Genomic DNA, 26176 nt, shown 5'->3' with positions numbered 1-26176 from the left:
TTGGCGGCTTCCGATGCATTGCAAACACATTGGGGCCAAGCACACTTCCAGGCTGTGCGAATTCTCTTGCGGCTGGGGGTGCCGTTCGATGCCCTTCGCAGCGCAGACGCGAAACATAGAAGGTGCAAAAGCGAAAACATGCCGCACGTTGCACGCATGCTGTCTGATGTGTGAGCAACGTGTTGTACCAGGTGTAGCTGTGTGGACTGGCTCCAAGGCATGTTTCAGAAATGGGCTCCATATTTTTCCTGTTGTCTGCACCTTAAAAATGCAAAATCTAGGTTTCGAGAGACCAGGACTGTGTAGGATGGAAGCGGCCGCTTCGAAAATGGTGCAGAAATGTGTACACAGGCCGAAATGCCACTCATTGCTCGTGTTCATCTTCTTTGCTACTGCCTCACTGCCACCAACAGCTTTCGAGGCAGACAAAGGGCTGCTTATGACTTCCTGCACATGTGAACGATTACGAGAGCTTCAAAGCTTCACAAATTTCTCATGAACAGGCAAACAAAAAAAGTGGCAGGCAAGAACGTACATTTTTTGTTGTTTTCAAGGCTAACTTGTTGCTGTTGCGTTTATCAACTGCCTGTGCAGCTCCGGAATGCGATAGCGTTAAAGGCTACATTTTTTGGAAAATCTGGCATTGGCATTGTGAGTGAAAAATCGCAGGCATGGATGGCTCTGTCAGGTGGCTGGCATGGCTGGGCTCTGATTGTAAAGTTGTCTGACCTCACACGAACACATGACGTGATCCATTTGGCAGGAGCTGCCAAATCAGGCCTAGAAGCAGGATTCCACTGTAAGGCAGTTGACGACCGAAAAGTCAGACACCCGATTTTGTAGCTTGAGCTGCACTACGCCAGCCACTTCGTAGTGAGCGCACTTCTGTTGTGGTCGTACTTTGGCCGTGGTAGCACTGACCCCCAGCCGAGCGCTTTACTAACTGCGCCACGTCTGAGATCGTGAGTAGCGCATCTTAATTCTCCTTCTCTAGCGTGAGGATGATAGTAGCACAGCTGGCGGTGCCTCAGTGCTAACTAATGGCTAACTAGTACTAATTAGCCATCACTAAATAGTCATGAGTAATGACAATGACTGGCCATGATGTCATCACATGGTGACATCATCGGCTGCGACGTCATGACGTCACATCCAGTCATAAGAACCAGAAGTAACGTCATAATGACGTCACATCCGGTCATGACGTCGCAACGTGTGATGACGTCACCAGACGATGTATCCCGCTGGGTGTGTGGCGCCATTCATTTGGCGCTTCCTCGAATGCCGCACCACACAGCAGTGCAGCAGGCATCAGTGGGGTTTCAAATTGATTTACAGAAAGAAAAGGCGCGGTTTCAAGTTGATTTACGGAAAGAAAAGGCGCATTATCTGTAACAATTCTCTGCGGACACCCTAACCAAGTCGTAAGTAAAAGGAGGAAAGTGGAAGTGAAAACAGAGAGTTCTTTTAACCACAAGCTAAACCACAGCTTTTTTTTTTTAACATGCTTAATTATTCAGACTTCTTCACAACACCACGACATGCTCCATACAGCTAATGTATATGAGCTCCTGAAATTTCAGGCTTATCATGACTGATTGCTCTATTTTTCGGACTTCATTCGCAATTGCTACAGAACCAGTGCCAATAGCCAAGCTGCGTATAAGATGTATTGTGGGACGCCATTAATCCAGGCTTCAAGGGGTCGAAAATGTGATTATATCAAGCAGATTTTCAATTAGAAATATGAGGCCCTTTACGAAGTGTGACTGCAGCTACACATACGGCTCCGCTTCTTCGAGGACATTTCACTGCATGGCAGATGAGGACTATGCGATGAAGCATCCTGAAAATGTGGTGGTACAGTAACTTGCAGTGGCAGGTTTGCTTTCACGTCCGGACTTAGATCTAAGCCAGCACATTTGCCTGAGAGATGATGACAACAGTACAGCCAATAAACGCCGGTTGCTGCCCATTGTTTGTGTAAACACCGTGTGGCGAGACCTTCAAGTATCAGACCGGCCTAGTGACCCCTTCCTCCACCATAGTAGCCATCAGAAGTTTACTTAAAGTGATCTTTTCTGCAAAATTTAATTTTTCGGATGCTTTCGCAGCCATCGGAGTCCAGAATATTGGTTGTCGACTTAACAGTGTACTGGTTCAAAATAAAAAAAAATAAATAGAAGAAAACTGCTGAAGATGAATTGGTTTAATGTGCGGTTGTGCCGAAATGTCGTTGACCATTCTTTTTCTACGGATGGTCTTATTTTTCATTTCATGAGCTCATGACAAGGCGCCTTATCAGGCAAAAACTGATCAAGTTTGACGTCATGACCCCCTACCCTAATCAGGCAGACATAACCAGCTGCATGATTTGAAGCACAGCACTGCACAGCTGCAGGACTTGAGATTTAGTTCTATCGACTTCAAATTTGTACTAGTGTAATGAAGAAGTAGCTTTGCATTCATGGGAAGGCTAAAATTTAGCGCTCACTGCTGTGAGACTTCAGCGATGAAAAACAAGTAAGGGTTGTGGGGGTGTGTCATTTGGGAACGGCAACATCTTGAGCTCTCCTCTCGCATGCCTAAACTGCGGTGGCATCGGAAGTTAAAATTATGTTACGTCGAGAGTTATTGGCACGGTTTCATGTGGGGAGTTTAGGCAGAAAGGCAGATGTCAGCTCTTTAATTGTCTTATTAAATAAGATCATCTCTCTTAATTGTTTGACATGATATGCAGACTATAACGTCATGCTTTAGAGAAGGCATGAAGAAAATGAAGCTTTGTGCTATTAGCATTTTCGGTCACATTGACACCTTACTACACTCTACTACATAACCAGCCAAAAGACGAGACACAGCAAAGAGGGGACAGGACAAGGCTGGACTATCAACTGAATGTTTATGATCGGAAGAAAACAACGAAGACTCCTTCCGAAAAGCTCGCGCACAACCCAACCGGTGGAATGCAAGACATTGGGAAGAAGATGAAGACGAAAATACAAAGCCAATTCAAAGTCAAGGCCTAACTAACAACTTTCCTAAAAGGTCAAATTCCTTACAATGAAGGCTAACCGACGCCTTAGCCACACACTTGTCCTCGGCTTTAGCAATGTAAAATGCCTCAACCAACTCCCTGCAGAGTTGATTACCATTGCTGTAAACTACACCCGTATTATTGAAGTCAGGCGCACAAAGGGACGGGTCATGCTTCGACTTACACTCTCGGGATTGCACATGTAGCGCAAGATTGGAACTCGCCTTCCCTCCCAGAGAATTAGAGTGTTCCGTCAGGCGCACATTTAGACATCTGCCTGTCTGCCCGTAGTAGCACCGGCCACAATTCAACGGAATGCGGTAGACCACATTCTTTCTGCAGGTGGTGAACTTTTTCTTATGAGACACTGCACAACGAAAACTATCACGAGGTACACTGTCGAGCCCCTTTCTAACTCTAGCACACAAGCCTCCTATCTTGTTTCTCGCTGTAAATACAACGTCAATGTCGTACCTTGCCGCCAGTTTCTTAAGTCGGTGAGAAACGCCGTGGAGGTAAGGTATCGCAGCCACCTTCTTTCGTCGCGTCGCCACACCAACGTCACCCTGCACCGTTTTACTCTTCCTCGATCGCGTTAAAACACGTTCTGACAGACGAGCGAGATGGATAGTTGGAAAGCCTGCCGCCAACAACTTCGAAATTTGTTTTGAAAAAGCATCTTCGACACGGTGATAGCAAGATTTACGTAATGCGGACTTGATGCATGCGACCGCCAACCCATCCTTTACCAACCTCGAGTGGTCCGATTCAAAGCTAAGCAGAGGCTTCCCTGACCTGGGGCTGTAGCTCCAACACACGTGATTGTCTTCAAAGCACAAGTCCAAATCCAGAAACTGAATATGGTGATCTTTTGGAAACTCATACGTAAAAGACAGACCCTAGTCCAAATCCAGAAACTGAATATGGTGATCTTTTGGAAACTCATACGTAAAAGACAGACCCTGACCTTGCTCTTTGAACATTCGTAACACATCTTGCGCCAAACTATCGAAACCATCCTTATTCATGAAAATAAGGTAGTCATCAACGTAGCGAAACGCTACTATACCACTTTGCCACTTTTTCTTGTATGAGTTTATTTTTTTTTTTTTCATAAGGGGGGGGGGGGGGGGGGGGGGGCACATATAGAAAAACTGAACAAGGTTGGCAGTCGGGGGTCCAGTTTAGTGATGATGGCTGCAGATGCTACGGATTCCATACTCTTGCAGTTTCATGTCTCGAAAACGCATGGGAAAGGGTGCCTCACGCACTGATGCTTTTGGGTTGGTTTTAGGTGTATAGTAGCTTGTTATTTGTTTTGCCATGCTGAAAGCTTGACAGAGTTTGTAAAATTGGGTTATCTGGTAGCTATACCTCATCAGCGACGTGTGTGGGTTGATTCAGATCATGCAGGAGCAACAAGGGTGTCGTGACGTCAAATCTGGTGCTTTCAAATACTGTGGGTAGTTATGGTGATATCACGCAAACTTACTTTCATGCCTTTTTTTAAACGTTTCGTGTGTCAAAACCTGCATCTGCAGAATTTTGGTTATAAAAGCCACTGGTTTACACCTTGGAGACTGCAATTGGTTTGTTAGGTTGAAGTGTCTTGCTAGATTGAGTGCTCGCATTTTGGGGAAGCCTGCGGAACACTATGCATAGCTCATTAGATGCCTTGCGATGAGGTGGAACAATTTCACATCGTTTTCCTTGTGTTTTAAGCTTTCATGTTAGAATATGCGGCAAATTTTAAAGAGTACTTGGTGCTTAAATCTAATACACCACACTAAACTTAATTTTAAATTTTCCTGGTGCGAAAAACATCAGAACTGTAGGAAGATATTCGACAGAGTGATTGTGTGATGATTTAGTGTGCAATTTAGGTCTTTGCATCGAGCCAAGCTGTCGTGTTTTACAACGACACTTGGAATTGCTAAAATGGCAAAGAGCGCTACAGTTACAAAGAAATAATGGCAATAACAATACAACACAGCAATAACAGTGATAACAAAGAGTGGAAATAATAAAATGTGGTAATGGCAAGCCAAGATGTTAGTGTCAGCACATTGAAACACATTGAAAGAGCTATGTTCTGATCACCATTACTAGCTTCATTTCACACTGAAGCAGTCATATTTTTCAGTATTTAGAAGAGACGGTTGACAGTCTTGTTGACATGGGAAAAAAAAGTTTTCCTCGCCGAATTTCAGGATTCATTTATACAGTGGCTGTGTACTCTGTTTCCACAATGTCAAGAGACAAAAAAATTGATGGCTAGTCGCAAACCTCTGCTGTTACAAATGATGGTTAGAAGCAATTGAGTGTTTGTTTAGCCAGCATGCTACTGAGTAATCTGTTGTCCATTGCTCTAGTTACTGTGTGTTCCATTTGTGCATGTCATTGCCGATGTTGTAACTGCAATTCTTGCACACCCTAGGATGCCTTATTGTTAGGAAATAACAAACTACCTCATTCCTCTTTGCCAAGTTCACTATCTTTTTTGTGGTGCGGGCAGCTTTTTTTCTGGCCTGAGCTGTGTGTGTTCATGTGAACACATTGAAATTGTGAACATAGTGCTTTTCCTATTTTAATATGTCACTCTACCTGTTTCCTAACCTACCTTTAGCCAAAAAAGAAAAAAAAAAATCTGGCCACGTTTATGATGCATCATTGTTAATGCAAAATGCCTTTGAGCCATTTTCATGTTTTTGTACATGCTTATCAAATGTGTTTTTAATCTGTATCCATAAGGGAACATCCCTGGTGGTATTTGTTTTTTACTTGACGAGATCATTATAATAATTAACCCATTGGCTACGTGCCAACTGAAAGGATCTTCCATTTCACACATTTTCAACAATGAGTACACAAACAAAAAACACACAACCTTTACACTGCGAAATGCAGCAGCCTCTCGACAGTGCATACAAGTAATGGTTAACAAACATACTTGCAAAGCTAACTATGAACAACTTTGCAAATTGCAGCAGGTGACCTGGTGAATTGCAAGCTTTGGCAATGAATAGCTTAGTCGCATTTTTCATTTTGTCCGTTCATTTTTTAAAATACAGACTAATACCTCTGTCACACAGGCAGATTTATTGTCATTCGAATCGAATGTCATTCGGTTTCATTCGGTGCTACACGGTAAAATAAAATGTCATTCGCAAATGGTGGCAATTACGACCAGCTATAAAAAAATACTGCACTTAAGGAACATCAGTGCACACAAAAGGCATTTGAAATCACTGCGTAACATTTTAAAGCTATTCAAAACATTTCTGTACGATAATTCAATCGAAAATATCACTTTTGGCTGTGCTGTAGCTCTAGCCATAAAAATCCAAGCCAAGTATCGAGTCACCCACAAATTCGACAAATGTAAACTAACAATATGGCTGAATACAGCGGAGCGTGGATACACAGTGCGGAGACGCACGGAGACACATAGAGAATGTAATTGACGTTCAAATGTTAGAAGCTCAGTCACAACTTTAAATAGTTCCAAGATAAATACGGGAAGATGCGGCTACCAAGGAACAAACAGCCCAAAATGATTGTGAGTCACTGCCATGACTGCACCACTGCTGTGACCGAGAGTAATGCCGTTCCGCGAGAGCCTGCAGTACGAATAATTTTACACCTAAATTAGCAAGTTTTAAAACAAAACTCTAGAAATATAATTTTTTAATTTCACTGTGCACAGAATATGTTGCATTACTTGTTTCTTCTGTGTATCTGGTGTCAAGATTACACATTCAGTTCGCAATCGAATGCGGATGAGTTTCCCAAACTCATTCAATAAAGAATGTCATTCGAACCTAATGACAGACATTAAATGTTCTCGTGTAGCAGGGGAATAATGACATTAGATGCTAATGTCATTCGATACGAATGACATTAAATTTGCTCGTGTGACAGAGGTATAACATAATTTCAGAACAGCTGGACAGAAGGAGCCATTGTTTTACGTAACGCAGTGATTCTGCCTCAAATATAATTGCCAGAGCTTTTATATATTAAGTGGCTTAATTAGTGACCAGATGGTGAGTTATCCATGGAATGCCTGAAATTAACTAAAGCAGGTGTTGCGTTTTACCACTTATTCGAGCATTGTTTGGGCGTCAGTAGCACACATTACAATGTTGCTTATGTCGCTTGCCCGTTGAGCACATATTAAAAGCCGACCTTGAAATTTGCATAGTAACAGAGAATACCACGTGTGTCTAAGACTGTATAGAGGAAATGATTGGGGTGAAGGAGAGAACCTACAATACTGTTTATTATTGTTTCTTTTTGCAAATGTCAACTTTGAAAAACACCTGTGCCCTTTACAACTTTTTCAAAAGTGTTGTGGATATTTTTGTTTCATAGTGCCTTGAAGCTGTGTGTTTGTTTTGGGCATTGTTCACTGACTCATATTTCAGTAAAGAACGTGTCATCATCACTCGTGTCTGCTGTGGTTTTTTTTTTTTTTTTTTTTGTTTATTTTCTGCGTTCTTTTTCGTTGTGGCCGGGGGAATCTTGGCTGCAGCCGCAAGAATGAACACTTTCGCTTTTAAAGCGGAGCTAATTGTTTTGGAACACCTTCACGCCTGTTTATGTTGCAGTGGTGTTGTGGACCCTGTGCATAAGCCTTTCAACTTTACAGGGCCTTATGGGATATGTATTACCCTTTATGACTTCGGGAAGGTTTTTCGCCAGCCTTTCAAAAAGACTACCCGAAGCTCTGCACAGTACGCTTTGTAGAGTGGACGTGCGTTACAAAGGCAGAAAATATTCAGTGACCTGAATTGAAATACGGGGTGTCATGACACCTACACTCGCGTATTTTTTTACGGGGAACAAGGAAGAAAGGGAGCTGTTTAAAAGTTCCTGTATATAAATCATTGCACTGAAATAACTCAGCAAAATTGATAGTCGCAGTGATTGATTTGTTTCACCTCTCCAGGTTGAAATGCTGGAGAATTTTGTTTTGTCCGGAATCACTTGTAGCAAGGGTAATTTTATCTCACGAAAGTGCGCAGTCATCAAGGGCTGGTGTCATTGAGAAAATTAGCTTTACATTGCATTACTCCGGTTTTTCAGCATTGTTATGTAATTTGGATTGGTGTTTTTCTCAGCAGAAACATGGCTTTCCAGGCCTACTATGTCACCTCTATTTGTGACTGCAAGTCGCTTAAAGAACTGCATGCAGAAATTTTTCCTTTGCGGTGGCAGTTGCTTCGACTGAGTCTCTAGGCAAAGGTTTTGTGCTCTGGTAGCAGTACCTTATTATTCTGGTGCGAAATTTAGGAGTTGCAGACCCTTGTGCATTACACATCCACGGACGTACAAAGTGGTTTTTTAATGGTTTTGAAGACATTCAAATGATGCCTCTTGCAAAAATAGTCACAAATTCCGCAAGCAGCTGCTGCAGTAGAGGATGGACCAATGCCATGCTTTTGTTTGGCAGATTTGATATGCAGAGCTGCTGAGCAATCTTCATGGTAGCCACTTCTATTAGGGTACTTACTGGGCAGATTTCACCTTACGACTTCATAGTTTTGTTTTTTCTTCAAAGAAGAAAAAAGGAAAATGGATTAATATGAATGCATTTGAGTATCTTTGAATTGTTTTATGACAGTCCACTTCGATAGTAAGTGCCTAGCAGGAAGTCCTTGCTTGAATTTGTTTTGGGGACAGCTTGGGAAAACCCGATAATTTCTCTGGTTTTAGTGATTGGTTGGATACTGATTTTACATATCTTTGGAGGCCCCAAGTCGCTGCAAATAAAAACGCTGTTTTTGGTGATTTGCTCTAACATTACGGCTCCTGGTTTCTTGTGGTTATGTTAAAAACTTTGGGTTCGAGTATTTTTCACGGAATTTCATGTTAGAAGGTGCATTCTCTTCTTTTATATAATTGTCCTTGCACACATCAGTGGGAATAACAGATTGATAGGAATGAGTTTAATTAAATCGACTTAATTCTCTAAAGTTGGAGCCTGGTAATGATGCCTTGTCATACTTGCTGTCCCATCTGAACACTTGTGCAACTTTTTCGGGAGCAACGTGTCGAAACATCTAAACAGTTCCATGGGAAGAGGTTGTGTTAACGGTGTGTCTGGAGGGGATAATGATAGTCTTTCAAAATGTTCTATAGTTTCCTAGTAACGCTCGGCGCCCATTTTGGATGGCTTCCTATCATTGCTATGCCAGAACATTTCCTTACAGTGTTGTTCAGGTGTCCACAGAAACAAGTGTGACAGATACTGTGCCTTTCCTTTCCTGTGAGGTAATTATTATTATTATTACACCCAGGAGTTAAGCAGCAGGCCAGGTTTATTAGACTAATCTGATACAAGAGTATTTTGACATCAGAAAAAATGTGGCTGTCCGAAGGCCATAGCTGTTGTAAGCATAATTTTCTGCTGGCTACATGAAGTGGGTACCTAGTGAAAGACAAGGTTCTTTCTGTAGATGCCCTCACCTTTTGAAATGTGAGACACTTTGTTCTCGCACCCAACTTCTTTGCACATATAAAACATTGCTGTTACATCTTGCTATCAGGCCTTAATGAGTTTCACGAGCTGGTTGTACGTCGCGTAAGTACTACAAAGAAAAAAAAGAATTTGGTTCTCTGCTAATATAGTTGCGTGTTGCTTGATACAGACAGCATTACAGTGGCTATTATGGAAAAATTGAGGAGTGCATATGGTTGGGCAGCATCATGCAAATAAATTTGATCAAATTTACAATGTGCACTTTTACATTAACAGGCCAATGTAGGAAAGTAGAGCAGGGATTTAAGTGTCAAAGTACTTACGAGCTAAGAATAGCTGGAACAAATGGACGTAGCAGCAAGATCCTGGACCTATGCATAGCACGTGCAAACTCTAATGCATGAGACACGCATTCACCTGATTCTTAACTAAAAGTATATTCTGGAGGTGGGCCAGACCCGGAAAACGCATTCGAGCCAGCCAGAGGTGGCTTAGGGAGTCTCAGGAGTGGATTTCATAGTGTTATGGGACGTCATGAGGTCATAAGACAACAAAGGAGGGCCAGTGACCTGTCCTGGGGCTAGTAAAAAAAGTCTGCCTGTTTTATTTTTTTTTCTTGCGATTTATTGAGGTATTTTGTTTCTGTACATCTGATAGAAGCATACAAACAACTTGCAAGTGTTGTCAAAGCAAACTTCTCTCAGGGACTTGAATTTGCATCAGTGGGCACAAAGAAGGATGGGATCCTTTTATCCTGCTCTTGTTACCTGGTCATGAATCTGCTCTCTGACTGCAACCACTTCTCATTCCTCATCTTTAGGCTGAGACGCTCACCCATTGCATTTTCCTTGTCTGTCATGAGGCTGCATGGTTGTGTGAGACGAGATGAAGCTCACGGAGAGTTCAATAGTGAGACAATTACTTGTACATGCAGTCAGCCTGCTTTCTGTACCCGGTGCACATTCCTTGCTTCAGAAAAATGAAGGGCCCTCGCACCTCAGTCCGCATATTCTTTATACCTAGTCCCTGCTTGAACAACGATATTTTCCTTAGTCAGTTGTGATGTGGACTAAGACCTTGAGGACCGTTGGTATTTCTCTACCATGTTACACTTGAATTGATCTAGATGAGTGCAGGAGTCGTGAGTGGGTGAGTGACTAAATGGTTGCTTGTTTAGGCAGTTTTTAATTCACTATTCATCAGACCGACTCAAAGGCAAGGTCAAAACTAACAGTGGATAACCTTCTTGGAGTTCTTATTGTGCTTTATTGAGGTACGAGCAGCTTGGGGAACAAAGGAAAGGATGGACTCCACAATTAGTGATCAGTATTGTCAGTGATCAAAACTAACAGTGGATAACCTTCTTGGAGTTCTTATTGTGCTTTATTGAGGTACGAGCAGCTTGGGGAACAAAGGAAAGGATGGACTCCACAATTAGTGATCAGTATTGTCGGCAGTCCTGATATGCCTATTGCAGGTCATAGGCCTCTGCCATGGATCTCCCTGTCACTTCCGAGATACCTCAAAAGGCCACACATGCATACCCCCCTGCTACTCCTTAGTATACTGTGCTAACTCACTCCCTGCCACTCCCGATACTACTCGTGTAAAAAAGCAATTTGCGGGCATGCCACACCATCTGTGGAGAAGTCACATAAATGCACAAAACTTGCAGGGTATATTTTCAAGCAACTCATGGAGAGATGTTTCTCCATCTTCATCAGAATCATCGACACCGTGTCACTTCCTCGTCGTCAGCTGTGCAGCCATGGCAAGACCATGCCACTTGCTTCCTCAGTTTTAGGAGCGAAGAAAAATGAACTGCTGACGAATTCTGATTCAGATGAAGGTTTCAGCAATAAAGCAGTTGAGCTAAATGGCTTCTTGGGCGAAGAAAGCGAGGGAGCGCCCTTGCCACCTATGAATCCGGGCAACAAGGGTAAACCTGCCGAGTGCTATAAAAATATTTAATAAACATGCTCTGCAGAGCATCGTTGTGCATTACTAGCATAAAAGTTTCACGGAAATAATGTGTAGAAAAAAAACCTGGCTGGGAGTATGCAGCAGTCTCCAAAAACCTTGGCAGTGAAAGGCGAGGCACGCTTTTCATCTGGGTTAGTTGATAACCACTGTAAAAATGCACGAGGCTTGAGGAGGAAAAGGAGTGATATATGTCCACAACCAGATGTGTCTACGTCAGCTCATATTTCTGTGGAGCTGTTGGCTGAGGCAGTGGGTTTGAGTTGAACAGTGTACAAAGTGATACTGTTACATAATAAAGGGAGAAAAATTATATGTGAGGATTCTGCGTACAGGCAGCCAATGACCCATGATTATTTCCTATCCCTTTATTGCATGGCAGTCATTGTACTAATTCACACAAGTCGGTTAGTGGCCCTCTGCAAAATGAAAAAGAAACTGTTTCTGCATAGGGCTGCCAGTACAAGAAACAGCTGGCAGCAAATTGTTAAAGGTTGTCCTTTCTTGTGTACAAATATCTCACGTGTGTGCATGTGTCTTCTAGTCTGTGTTTTCCTATGGGCTTATTCTTTTGTTATTCTCCTTCAGCTGACAGTTTGAAAGTGCTTTCACCAATAGAAGGAGATATATGTGTATAAGTTCTTTTCCTTTGTTTACATCACTAACTGTTGTTGAAAGGTGTTACGTTAGGTTCACCAAATTGTGACTTATCTTCAGTGTCGACATTTATTGCAGCATGTTGCATGAAAAATGACACAGACAGTTCAAATGAGTGAGGCAGCAGAACATGGTGATGGTGGCTGTATCCTTGTGTGTGTGTGGCCATGGTTGCCAGGCTTGTCTTTCATGAGCATAAAGAGAGTAACCTCTGGATCTACACTATTGACATGGACGTCCACATGTCAAAGGGGCAGGGGGTTAGAAGAGGAGCGGGTTGGAAAGGGAAATGAAATGTAGCAGATGATGGCATGACACATGAAGGCACATCATAATGCATTACCGCTCCATGGCATAATTTTTCTACATTATTGAAGTATTTTCTCTCTGCGCAGGTCGAGGAAGGACCACTTTTTGTACCTGGTGCAGATGCCTGCTGTGGAAGCCCTGCACAAATCCTTCGACCAGCTAGACCTGTACACAGAGTCTTCCTCGCGTTACGATGTCATTAGAGTGAGTGGGCTCTTTATACTGTGTGTGTGTGACCTGGCAGCAACCACAAGCCCTTGGTGGCACAAACAATGCCTCCCGTTAGGACAGAACTGGTTTTCTGCTCATGTTGGCCACTTATTTATGGTTGTTGGAAAGGCTTCTTTTGGGCTACGGGGCATAGCCTCAAGTAAAGGCTTAGTTTCTTGCAAATTGTTATCCTCAGCAGACTTTTCTTTTGTCGCACACGTAACTAAGCCATAGATGAGGACATATAGCATTTCTTTAAGCGCTTTTTTAAATGTTCACCAGACAACTTGGCCTAGTTTAAAGCCTGGTATTCATGATGCATGCATTTAATGCAGGGAAAATAGGGAGTTGGATGATGAAAATGTCGGAATGTATATGATTTTTGCAGACTTGGTAGTTTTTATGTGAGAGTATACATGCACATGTTGCAGCATGTTACTTGAATGATGTGAGATGTTTTTGTAACATTACCCTTTTGTCAAAACTACTTTTCTTTAGTTGTCCATAATGTGGCCTGTCCCTCTTGAAACGCTATGACAGTCATTGCAAGACTTTCCATTGTGCAAATTTTGATCACATTTAAAATAACAGGTTGAATGAATAAATACATATAAATGTTTGCTGTTTGTAATGGAACATTTGCTGTACTTCACATCCGTGTTTAAACCATTACATTACAGAAGTTCCTGGTGAATCCGTCGTGGGATGCAACGTGGGATGGCTTTGCCAAGGTTGCCCACTACGTCACTGGGGCCGCCTCGGGGCTACCTGGTGAGGAGTACCGCATCGGTTACGACTACTTTGGGGAGCAGCAGCCCGACAGCCTGACCGGCCTCGAGATCAGCGACCACAGCGAGGAGCCAGGCTTTGAGGTGGTCGTAAGAGTAAGTGTCTTCAGGTTGTGTAGGACCACGTTTCTCTAGGCCAGTATTAGGCCAGTCACCTGAATGGGGGAAACACTGGAACCAGATGTTTGTTGCGAGCGGTGACAGGAAGTGAATACTTACCATCGCTTCTGGTTCCGGCATTTCTACTAATCATATGAGGACAAAAATGGCAAAAACAGAGCAATACAAACTCTGAAAGGTGAGTTTTAGATTTCCTGTGCTCAGTGCATGCCTGAGTACTTGAATTTCCTTTAGGTACTATTCTATCACAAATACAGACAGCTATGTCAGTTTGCTGGCATATTGCAGTGAAAGATGTCTGTTTGATGCTACGCATTCGTATATTGTGGAACCTCATTGATACTTAACGGTCTATATGAGTTCCCGTTTGATACATTCAAAATCGCGGGCTTAAAATATCTCCCATAGAGTTACACTATTTTTCTCCTCGTTAATGCATTCCCAGATAACACAATTCCCTGGTTACTACACTCAAAATTTTCGCCACCGTGGTGGTGCAGTGGTAAGATGCCGGACTACTGTGCCGGAGTACCCGGGTTCGATCTCGACCGCCGCCAGCCACGTTTCAATGGAGGCGAAACGAAGAGGCGTTCGTGTGCTGTGCGATGTCAGCACACATTAAAGATCCCGAGGTGGTTGAAATTACTCTGTAGCCCTCCACTATGGCTCCCCTTTCTCTCTTTCCGCTTTCACTCCTACTTTCCTCCCTTCCCTTAAGATGCGGTTCTGGTGTCCACAGAAACAAGTGTGACAGATACCGTGCCTTTACCTTCCTGTGAACCAATTATTATTATTAATTCAAAATTTCTACAAATTGTGATCGTATAATATGTATGGCGGTTAATCAGACATGTGCTAATGTGCGAGGGACGCCGACCTAAGGACTCGCGATGTAAAAGAACTGAACAGTGGCGCTCACTCGTTATGGTTGCTTTCCTGCAGTGCCTATATGTAAAAGGGCGAAGCATCAAAGAAAGTCAACGAGCCAACATACAAGGTGTCCTTTCTCACGGAAACACGACTCTACGAGAAGAAACACGATGGCTTCTTTGCAGTGCCTTAGGGGCATAGGCGTGAACCATTTGATACCTAGTACAACTGTGCACACTTAAATACGAGCGGGACCGGTCTGGGGAACGTAGTAAGAGCAAAAACACGATAACTGTAAGCCATCGTATCGGCTTTCCCACGTGTCACTCGTGTAAGGGGGTGAAGCATCCGGAAGCAACCAAGGAAACTATCTCGGCTCGTCATTGTCGTCTACGAACCGAGTTTGTCACCAAATCTCTTGCATGCTTAGGACAATACAAATACAGACAGAATTCTGCAATAACTAAAAAGGGAGCTGTTCATACTTGATGTCAAGAAATGCTTATCTCCACGGCTGAGTTTTGATAGAGGCGAAACAAAGTGGTGCCGGTGTGCTGTGTGATGTTAGTGCACTTTAAAGATCCCCAGGTGGCCGAAATTTCTCTGAAGCCCTCCACTCCGCACCCCTTTCTCTCTTTCTGCTTTCACTCCCACGTTCCACCTTTCCCTTACTGGTGCATGGTGTCCACAGAGCAAGTGTGACAGATACTGCGTCTTTACTTTCTTGTGAACCAATTGTTATTATTATTATTATTATTATTATTATTATTATTATTATTATTATTATTATTATTATTATTATTATTTTATACGGTGAAAGTGTCAGTTCTAAATTCCCTTTTACCTCATTCAGGAGCTCAGTTTTTCGAAATCAGGCACTACAGAGCATATGTTTTCCTGGATATGCTTTTTCCCACATTCTTTAAGAAACATATTATCAAGGTTTTACAGTAAATTGAATGCAACATCGGTGAGTATTGCGTCCATTGAGTAACTTTCATATCTCTTTGTCTGGTTTTGCTACCCCTGGGTTCAGGGTGTATTGCACTAGGGCCAGGATCTTTGGTCATTTGTCCCAGTGCACCACTTCCCATTGATTCTTGTATTGAGCACACAAGGAAGGCTTCTATAGAAGTGTAGTTAAATAGAATCATTTTGAATAAATGGTGTAAACTACTGTAAGGAAACCTAACAGATGCATTTACAGTTGAACCTGGTTGTAACGAACCATCATTTAGCAAATTCTTCAGTATTGTGAAGTTTCTGAATTTCCTAAAAATTGCTTTCATCGAAGCATGTGTATTTGCAACATATTTTCGAGGCATTTTGCAAGTCGCGGTGGAAGTTGGGGGTTGTGGCTGCAAATGTCACGCTACCAGCCTATAAACATTTTCACTGTGACTGCACTTACGCTTATTTCTTATTTACCTTTCTGTCTTGCACGGTCCTTTCAGTTCTTAATGCTAAAACTTCGCGTTACAAAAAATGGTAACTTTTTATTTTTTGTTATATCTAGGTTTTTTTGTATTACTTGATCAATATCAGTAAATCAGCAAAGTGAAGGGATTACACGCTTTTGTTTCACATAGGAGATATCAAGGTAGAGCCAAAATATAGCAAGCAATTGTTCTCATAACTTATAGTTGCAGCTTTAAGGGGCACAAGGGATCGTGTCGTGGGCATTAAAAGAGTTTTTTGCTGTTTATGCCTTCTAAGTGGATTGACGGGGTTGCTCTCTCTTCTCGTCGTCGTCTTCGTCAGACGCTGCCCAAGCGGACTGAGGTGAAACGTGGCAGCCCCTTGGGACACGAGGAGTGGGCGTTGGCACACGATCCTGAAGGACGCATCCTCAACGAAGACACCCTCAAACAGCGCATCTTCCGAGGGGTGAGTTACTAGCAAAATCAATGGTTCACTTTGCAATTCTTTTTCTTGTCCCAAACGATGAATCAACAACATATGTTGCTGAGAACTGTCTTACGGTGCAGTTAAATTTCTTAGAAGAATACTTTCTTCTAAGAAATTTAACTGCACCGTACTGCACTGCAGCTCAAAAGTGTTCTTAAAGGGAGGAGGAGGAGAAGGAAATTTTGTTGAATTCTTATAGGGGCCTGCAAATAGTAGTCTTCCAGCCTCGAAGCGAATAGTAAATTCTCTTGAATTATTCCAATAGCTTTCAAACCGACAGGGACCAAACAGCATATTTCAGTATTTTCAAAACCGTATTTTTCATTAGGCCTGTGGGAATAGAGATTCTCTTGTTCGAAGCAAATAGTTATTTTCTTGAAATAATTTTGAAGTGAACATTTTGAATACTTTTTTTTGCACATAACAAGTAACCTTCTTTATTTTGCCTACTCTAGTTCTAGGTTAGTCATCCCGTAATCATCTCTAGGAGGCTATATTATTGCGCAGCTACTCATTAATAATTAAACGGGGCAATTTTTAAGCGGTCAGAATGCGCACGCTTTTCTTGTGCATGTTAAGCCTAAAAATGTGGAAGCAAGGACAGTGGGTGTTTGCCAGCATATTGAGGGACATTCGGGATTCCACAAGGCCGAAAAATCGGGCACCCTTGCTTGTGCACTCACTGGTGTCAACATGGATGGGCTTTCACAGTTTGCGGGCCTTATGTACACTACTCAATTTCTTTTTTTAAAATTAAGACCCTGGAACAGATAATCCGAGGCTACGTGAAAACATACACATTTTTTTTTTTTTTTTCAGACTAGTGGCAATGTGCGTTCTATTTGAAGCCAGCAAGATTGCATTGCTTAGGTTTTGAAGAGCAAACACAGCTGGAAAAAAAAAAGAAAAAACTGCTTTCTAGATTCAACTGCCTTTTTTTTTAAATCTAGTTGCTATAGGCTTCATGCATGCCGGCTGGCGCACCGCTGTTGCCGCTACATTCAGCGCCACTGGTGGCCACTTTAGCGTCCTGAGTGGGATGGCACCCCATAGGAATACATGTACTAGAGAGATCTCTTAATTACGCTCTTTTATTTTTTTCATGCTGCACCAATGATGTCATCCCTTCGTGAAGAAAAGCTGAGTACGCTGTAGAACAGATTGGAAAAGTATGTAACCTCATTGCAAAGGCGATGCATTTTTAGAACATCGTGATGCATGCGTATGGGAGTTACCTGGTGGTCGGTGCTGGATGGGAGCTAAAAGCAGCCCTCAAACGTCATTACAAATGAAGCAAAGCAAACTCTGCATCATTGCAGACGACGTTGCAGACTATAACCCGGCTGCTTCCGCCGTCTGCGCGCGCCCCTATGTTTCTAAACACAGTAGTCAGTGGCCAAACAAGTTTCTTTCGAAGCAAAAACTTGGCTAAAGTTGTTTAGCTTTTTCAGTCCAGGCCCATTCGCGACGTGAAAAAATGTGTGACTGAAGCATCACTGTCTGCCCCTAACAACGAGCCGATAACAAACAACGTGTGGTGAAGGAAACAAAAAAGATAGGTTACTGACTTGTTTCACTCTAAACAGCACATGTAACAAAAAGATAGCCTATTACAGTAATTTTAACTAAACAAGAAACACATCTGCGATGAACATTATGCAAACATTATGCAAACATTATGCAAACAGAATGTAAACAAGAGCTCACTCCTTGTGGCTTTTGAGTGGTTCGAGCAGTTTGTACAGTCAAACCGGATATATCGAACTCGAAGGGGATCGCGAAATAGTTCGATATATCGATAATTTGATATACAAAAATCGGCTTGTGACGGTACTTACGATGCGAAAAAACGATACCGTATTTGTTGCATAATCACTCGCATAATGAACCCACCCTCCACTTTTGCACCCGAGAATTTGAAGAAAAAAAAATGCGTTAAGGCCAGCTCGCTCACATGCAAGCGACTGAGCGATCTCAGCGACGAGCGGCAGCGACAGAATGAAAATTTTCAAACTTGGTGGAACTGCGTCCCTCTCACCGCTCGAGCCACCGCGGCAGCTCAAAACACGGTTTCTGTGTGGCCGCGGCGGTGGCAGAAATCCCGAGCATTTTCGCTTGCATGTCGATGGCGCGCGTCAGTCCATTTCAGTCGTCTCATCCACAGCTCATTGGCAGTGTGCCAAGATGCTGCGCAGCGATAATGTCAGGGCGTTTATCTTTTGATAGCTTCTGGGGTGGCGGGGAGTGAACTTGGCAGAGTGCCCGTGATGGCTTGATTGCACAAGCCTGGTTCGATTTATCACGCCGCACTTGGGGCGGGCGTCATGATCGCAGCAGCTGACCGCGTGCTTTCGCTGATTCATACATGCAAGGATAAACGATAAAAAAAAAATAAATAAATAAACATCCCCACACAAAAAAAAATAAACCGTGCCGCTTCTTAACGTCCGCAGACGCCATATCTTACGCTACGGCGCGCGTACAGCACTACGATATGAAAGGATGACTCTCGCAAAAAAAAAGAAACAACAGAGAGCTGCCGCTTCTGAAAGTCCGCAGGCGCCATAATCACGTCAGCCACCGCGCCGCTGCATGCAGAGGGTTCGCAACACACGCTGGAGAAAGCGTCTGACGTCTGTCTGAAAACGGGCTGAGCTGGCTTGGCGCATGCATTGCGCGTACTGAAGGAGAGAAATAGCTCGGCAAAAGAATGGGCACACCCACGCACATGGCTTGCAAACGTCATGTGTTGGCGCACGAGAAATGACAACTGCAGATGCGTGCGCCTTTGGGGAATGGGCGCGGCGCTGTCCAAACCAGCCGTCGCCGAACTGTTCCCTCTCATTCCTTCCGCGCGTGGCTTGAAAACGTCACGCGGCAAATGGCCAAGGGTGATGCGATCGACTTTGGGGAAGGCACACTTTCCAGTGCGTGGTGCGGAGTTCGATATATCGACCGACCGGTGAAATTGAGTTCGATATATGACGTGGCTTTCCTATACTTTTACATGGAATTTTCAAGGGGATATTTCGTGAGTTTGATATAACCAAAATTCGATATACAGTCAACGACTGATAATTCGGACTCCACGGGGAATGTAAACCAGTCCGAAATATCGAATGTCCGAAAAAACGAATGAAGCAAAAAATACCTGTTTATTTACATTTTAGGGTGCCTGTTTCGGGAAGAATTTGTCGAGGCGTTGCTGCACGCACTTCCGCTTACGTGCAACCTGGAAGCAGCTTGTAGAAGAGACCAGTCTCATCGACGTTAAAAGTGTTGTCTGGCGAGTAGCGACTAAGCAGCGCTTCAAGTTTTTCACTGCGGTAGTTTGCGATCAGTGTGCTACTCACTGCACCACTTTCACCGCACATTTTTTTGAAGGCGAGGTCGAACCGCTTTTTAAAATTCCTGAGCCAACCGTCGCTGAACTGAAATCCTTCGATGCCAAGCCGCAGTGCGAGTGTCTCAGCCTTATGCTTCAAAAGGTGGCCAGAAACAGGAACACGCTGGGCGACAGTAGCGTTAAGCCAGATGTTCAACGCTTCTTCCAACTTCGGGTAAAGGCCTTGTCGCAGCCTTTTCTGTTCAGCTGTTGTTGTCTTCTCCGTGGCCTCAAGAATCTTGGACCTATTCTTCATATAGTCCGATATCGTTTGCTTGGAGATGTTGAACTCACGGGCAACTTCGACTTGAGAACGGCCGCTCAGCACTTGCTGTATTATGGCTGCTTTCTTCGCCATTGTCAGCGTCGTGTATTTCCCACGTTTCGCCGCCGTCGGCACGGACCGCGAAGGCACCGTTGGCGCCATTTGCCGTGGCCTGTCGTTGTCAAACTCAAGAGAAACGTTGTCGTATGGTCACTTGAAAGAACCTAGCCTAATGCTACTCACGCACGAGGCACTGAACAAACGAGCACAAACTGGTGGCCGATGGCGAAGACGCGGGGAGGCCAAACATGCCCGAGGGCCAGTCATGCGGAGTGGAGCGCCACCTGCTGTTCTCCCGTCGCAACTGTCCTGTTGCGCCACCGCCTCCGTGATCAGCTCCAGCAATGCTGACGGCGCACTGTTCGCCGATCACGGAGGCCACAGTCGCTTATTTCGAGTAGGCGCCAAAGGAAGGTGCTCGTCTCCTTTCTTTCTTTCTTTTTTTTTTTAACTAGGAACGGCGGCGGGGGCAGCGCGCGCATCGAGGCACCCTGTTCAGAGTCCGGATTATCGAATATAGAGCCGGAGGCTGTCCGAAATATCGGTCGTCCTTACATATCATGTTTATGGGGCCAGTGGCGGTGCCGCAGACCTGTCCGAATAAACGAGCATGTCCGAATTATGAGCGTCCGATTTATCGGTCGGCGACTGTATCCGGGTTCGATATAACCGGGTTCAACTGTATTTGTTTAGGAACTGCAGATTGGGCTAGTTGGTGTTGCTTCATGCTAGTTGGTGTTGCTTTGAAATGACGTTTCGTACTTTTGCAAGCTATTCTAGGGTCCGCTCACCTATTCCTCATTAAGGGAGGATGTCGTAGGTGCTCTGTGATATCATAAAAAAATACTTCTAAAACGTTTGTTCACACGAATGTCTATTGGCGCATTTAAACTCTGGATGCAGAAGTGGCCACCAGTGGCGCGCACGTCACTTCGGAGTTGGATGTGCACGAAGTCTATAGACGTGGCACTCAGGCGACAAGCAGGGCTTCCATTCAATTCTTTTGTTCTCACTGACTTTGTGTTTGTAACGTTTCATGTGGTGGGATGGGGTTAATTTTATCTCGCCAGTGTCAGTGGCATGCCCACTCCCCTACAGCAGCTCTTGTGTCTCCTGTGGTTCAGAGCAGTAGACGTTCAACAACAGCTCAGCTACAGTATCATGCTGCTTCTCCTGTGTGTGTTTATCATCGTCGCCATTTCTTTGGGCAGTACAGTGCATACTTCTGTGGACTACTCCTGTGTGAAAATTACCGCCAGTTGGCTCGACTGTGTTTGTGCCTCTTTTTCCCTCTCGCAGGGTATTGCGGCCGATCTACGGAGAGAGGTGTGGCCCTTCCTGCTGGGATATTACAGCTTCAGCTCCACATACAAGGAGCGGGAGGCCCATCGCAAGAAACTCAAGTACGTAAAATAAACCGCACTGCAAATGGCTGGCTTGAGCTGGAGTGGATATAAAGTCGAGTAGTGTAGCGGAATGGTGGAGTGGAGGAGCTATCATATTTCTTAGAGTCCCCTATCTCTAGTGTTAGAAACCACCTTTCAGTGTTCCTTGTGGAATTATTTTAAGAGCATAAAGCAGGGAACCGACGCTGAAAGTACATAGTAGGTTTTGGCCAACGTTTGAGGTTGTGGATACGGCAGCAAAACTTGTTGTATTCACGTTTATTGGCTAAACTGGCTGCTGTGATTAACAGCGGGGGTCACTATTTGTGTCAAATTCAGGAATTTAGCATTTTTATTCCCAGCTACCGCATGCCTGGTGCCGGCTACACACATCAGAAAAGGACTTTTGCCATGGCAACTAGACTGAGCCACGAAACTGTTGGACGACAATTTTCTTACTAGGTATAGGACAGTGGATGAGCACTTTCTCACATACAGTACAACCTCGATAATTCGAACTCGGTTAATTCGAAATCCCGGATAATTCGAAGGTTTTCTGCGGTCCCGTATTTTCCAATGTAAATTTGGCCGGATAATTCGAACAGGCGGCCTGCGCCAGCCCGGTTAATTCGAAAATTTGGACTGCTATGCGGCAATGCCTGATCCATGTTTCGCCGCAAACCCGGCGAAACGACGGCCCTACGGAGCCGCGAGGCAAAGCCACATAGTAATGGTGATGATTTATAGGCGAAGCGCCCCAGCCGGAGCACTCTCTGCACAAAAATCGGTCCACAGTGCGCCTTGCGCACCGTCGAAACAGGCGCCTGCAGAGGAGAAGACGTGCTTCACTGCAACACGGCGGGCATACCGGTTTTTATCACGTGACCTCGCCCCCACTCCATCCCTTGGTGTGCTTCGCCCACTCTTCCCCCGTGCCTCCGACGCTGCAAGTACGCCACCACCACCGCCGCGCCGGTCTCGCCTGCGCCATTTCTTTGTGTTGTGCGCTGTGGTTAGAGGTCGGCTACTGTGCCGTTTTTTTGGGCGGGACTGTGCAGAAGTGCTAGCTTTGTGACCGTAGCAGTGCAGAAATGCCAAAGTACAAGACTTTAACGCTGCAGCAGAAGTTCTGCTTGATCCAGAAAGCAGACAAGAGCGCTTGTTCGAAGACCGAGTTGGCCAAAAGGCATGGCATGGCAAATGCGCTCTGCGCAGAGGATGAGTCCAACGCAGTCGGCTTCGCCGATTATATCAACATTGAAAGCGAAGAGCAGACTGGCTACTCTGACTTGGAGAGTGAGATCACTGCTGGTACGAACATGCGCGATGACAGCGACGATAGCGATGACGACACCGACGAGCCTCTCCGAGCACCTGCTCTTGGTGAAGTTATCGGATCGCTGAACGTTATCCGCAGTTTTGTTGAGTGCCGCGGTGGAAGTTCAGAGATGTTTCGTTTATTTGACCAACTCGAGAGCATGACCTTAGGAGCCGCAAACTACCGGACGCGGCAAACCAGCATCTCTGATTACTTTCAGTAGTAATTCAAACTATGCCAAATAAAGGTAACATGTTCCTGCAACGAATTTTTTTGCCTAAGTCTTATTTCTTGGTGTGTTCGGTTAATTCGAAAACCCGCTTAATTCGAAGATTTCTCGCGGTCCCGATGACTTTGAATTAACGAGGTTGTACTGTATTTAAGTGGCCAGGCATCCAGTGACGTCTTGCGTTCAAGGTTGCTCGTAGAAATCGCCTCGATCAAAGTCTCGAAATCAGAAATTTAAAAATTTATTTGCGCTGCAACAAAACTCCGAGCAGCTTTGAAATTTGGCATAAATGATCAGGAAACAGAGCAGGACATGCTATGAAAGTTTCAGTGAAATCTGAAGAGATGGAAAGAAAGTCCAAAGTAGCCCTTGAAGGGACCATGTTAATCTATTTAGGCCAAGAAGTGCGGACAAGTGATAGGTATTGCATCGCTTGTTGTCCCGCTGCAGAAAGGTTTGAGCTAGCTTCGTTGGCATCGAACATAGCGGCAGTCAAAAAGGACGCTTCCGCTGTAGCTTCTCAACTTTTACACTACAGTGCACCAAACAAAAATGAAGAAAACAGGTTGGTGATGCACCCTGTTTGTAATGCATCGTGGATTGACACTGAGTTTGCGTGCTACCAGTGGGTCTGCAGCAACGGCTGTCTGGTGGACTCCAGCAGCGCCTTTGCATGCCTTCAGGAACAACACGCCCTAGTTTGATGCACTGACAGCCACTGGCTTTGCGGCCAATGCCACACAGCAAGGCGTGGTAGTCTTAGGTGAGCGTAAAAGACGTAGTGAATGATTCATGAATCACTAACAGAGAGATGCAGCAGCAGCGTATTAGAACCATGTGCCTTTATGCGTGCCCAAGGGGTTTGCAAGACTTTGCCATTCGCAAGATATGAGTAACGAAATTTAGTGACCTATAATTGACTGGTACTCATAATGTATGCTCTGTAGGAAATGATTCCAAAAGCTGTCACTACTTGGCAGTCGATAGGCCTACATATATTACAAATCTCAGTTTTGAAAACTAATAATAATAAATGGCTGGCTTTGTTACGCGTTGAATAGGGGGTACAGGAAGCACTGTGGCCACTTATCTTTAAAAAAGAAAAAGAAAATTAAAAGTGAGCATGGCCATGGACTATAGCGGTGTAGCAAGGCCTGGAGCATCTGGTGAGCTCATGCTCAGGCCGCTTTATTCTCTTTGTATTTGCCAAAGAAGTGGCAAAACATATAAAGGCAGTATTGAAGACTATTTCATAGCCCTATTTAAGAAAACTAGAGGTTTGGTTTGGTTTAGTTTGGTTTGCGGGATTCGATCTGGCTCCTATATAACTGGCTCCACAAGATAGTGGAAGCCTGTACACAACACCTGTCTTGCATCCAACATATGGCATGGGCAAGAGTTTTGAAAGACAAGTGACAAGAATTGCAAGGGCCGGTTATCGGGAGTCATAGGCAAGAGTTTTGAAAGACAAGTGACAAGAATTGCAAGGGCCGGTTATCGGGAGTCGGTTATTAATGAGGCCAGTTGCCGGGTACTGAAAAGCCTTAAAAGAACGCACAGACTGAAATCCCTGCCCAGCCTGGGTGAGAGGCAGAGGAAGGTTGCAGTGGTACCTTATGTGCACAGAATTTCACATGGCCTCAAAAATGTAGGCAAGGCAAGAGGTATGGTGTTGACGTCGCATTGACCGCCCCGCTCAAGATGAAGAGGATTTGCCCGGCTATTCAAAGGGAAAGAGAAGCGAAGAAGCAAGAATGTGGGGTGTAACATAGAAACCCATATGTTGGATGCAAGACAGGTGTTGTGTACAGGCTTCCACTCTCTTGTGGAGCCAGTTATATAGGACAAACAGGACGATGTATTAATAAGAGACTACAGGAACACCGGAACAACTTCGAAAGTGGAAAGGACAAAACGTTTCTGGTATCACATTGCCATTCATGTGAAATAATGAAGAAGGAGTAGAAGAAGTGCACTCCTAAGTTTGACAAGGTTAGGATTTTGTATCGCCACAAAGAGAAGATGACGAGAGAGATAGTGGAATCATATTTTATTTCAACGGACAATAAGTGTGTCAGCAAGACTTCAGCGCTTGTACTGTGGCTTTCTTTTATCTTGTCCTTTGTCTTCGTGTTCGCACTGTTTAAATTAATCATGTGGTTTGTGCTCTATTTCTACATTTAGAATGAAGAACAATAGGTTCGGAGGTTTTGGCATTCATCATTTCATATTTTTGGCTAGAGGCTGTGGCCACAGCTACACACAGAAGCGTGTGGCAACACCTCTTTTGAGCTTAGCTGAGCTCTGTGTCGTCACTGGTTTGTTTTACCAGACGCTAGGCGCCATAATGCATGGGCGTGTAACGCAACGAGCAAGGCTTTGTTGTTTGCAGTGATCTCAACTGTGCTTTTATCATTGGCTTGCAGTTGTTGCAGTTTAAACTTGGGAGAAGTATCACTTAATATGGGATGCATTGTAGCATATTTTTCAAGTTTTTGCTTGAATGATTTTTACGACTTTTTCTCTCTTCTGCTCTCGCCTGCTGTCTAGGGACTACTATTACCGCATGAAGCTTCAGTGGAAGTCCATCAGCGAAGACCAGGAGTCACGGTTTGCCGACTTCAGGGAGAGGAAGAATCTCGTTGGTGAGTGCGCAAATCTGATCTGGCTTGGAACTCAACAGCATAAGGGCAGTGACTGCTGCACAGTTTGCCTGATGGATACGCACTGGAGTTGAGTCTAGTGAAGATTCTGTCATCAACCACAGGAGAGAACAAGTCTTTAGTGCCGGAACAGCATCCTTGCTATTCAGCAGTAGAGGAGCTTTGAACTGACTGTATAATTGAGCTTCTGCTTTGGTAGCTCTACGAATGGTTTTCTTCTCCAGTGGAAATGCCATCAGCATTTACTTTATCCCTCGATGAAAGATGAACGCCCTCAGAGCATTTTTGAACAGGTGGCTAGCAGTACTTAAAACATCTTCCATGAGAGTGAACCAGTAACTGAGCGATCCAATGTAAGGGAAATAGTTGTAGTATGACTGAATAGGTTGGGAAGGCTGCCCAAGAGCAGTTGGTTTTGAAAGAAACCCATCTTTTTTCCTGAAAATTTGTTGGGAAATCACTCTGTCGAGTCTCTTTCATCGCAAGTGAAGATTGTTTTGCAGAGCAC

General features: G+C 44.2%; 1 protein-coding gene across 2 annotated transcripts in view; it reads left to right on the top strand.

The window, feature by feature from the left end:
* The window catches only part of LOC146174838 (TBC1 domain family member 15-like), an 82578-nt gene that overhangs the window by 32237 nt on the left and 24165 nt on the right, over positions 1-26176 (top strand). For both annotated transcript variants that reach the window (XM_084584004.1, XM_084584006.1), the window contains exons 5-9: positions 12554-12671; positions 13358-13561; positions 16217-16342; positions 21373-21476; positions 25556-25650. In XM_084584004.1, the coding sequence (XP_084440130.1) occupies positions 12554-12671; positions 13358-13561; positions 16217-16342; positions 21373-21476; positions 25556-25650 (647 nt within the window). The remainder of the gene's footprint in view (positions 1-12553; positions 12672-13357; positions 13562-16216; positions 16343-21372; positions 21477-25555; positions 25651-26176) is intronic.

This window comes from Amblyomma maculatum, chromosome 11, assembly GCF_055883805.1.
Source record: "Amblyomma maculatum isolate TAMU_Amacu chromosome 11, ASM5588380v1, whole genome shotgun sequence".
Classification (NCBI taxonomy): Eukaryota; Metazoa; Arthropoda; class Arachnida; order Ixodida; family Ixodidae; genus Amblyomma; species Amblyomma maculatum.
The sequence above is the reverse complement of the archived record's forward strand: the minus strand, read 5'-3'. Positions and strand labels throughout refer to the sequence as shown.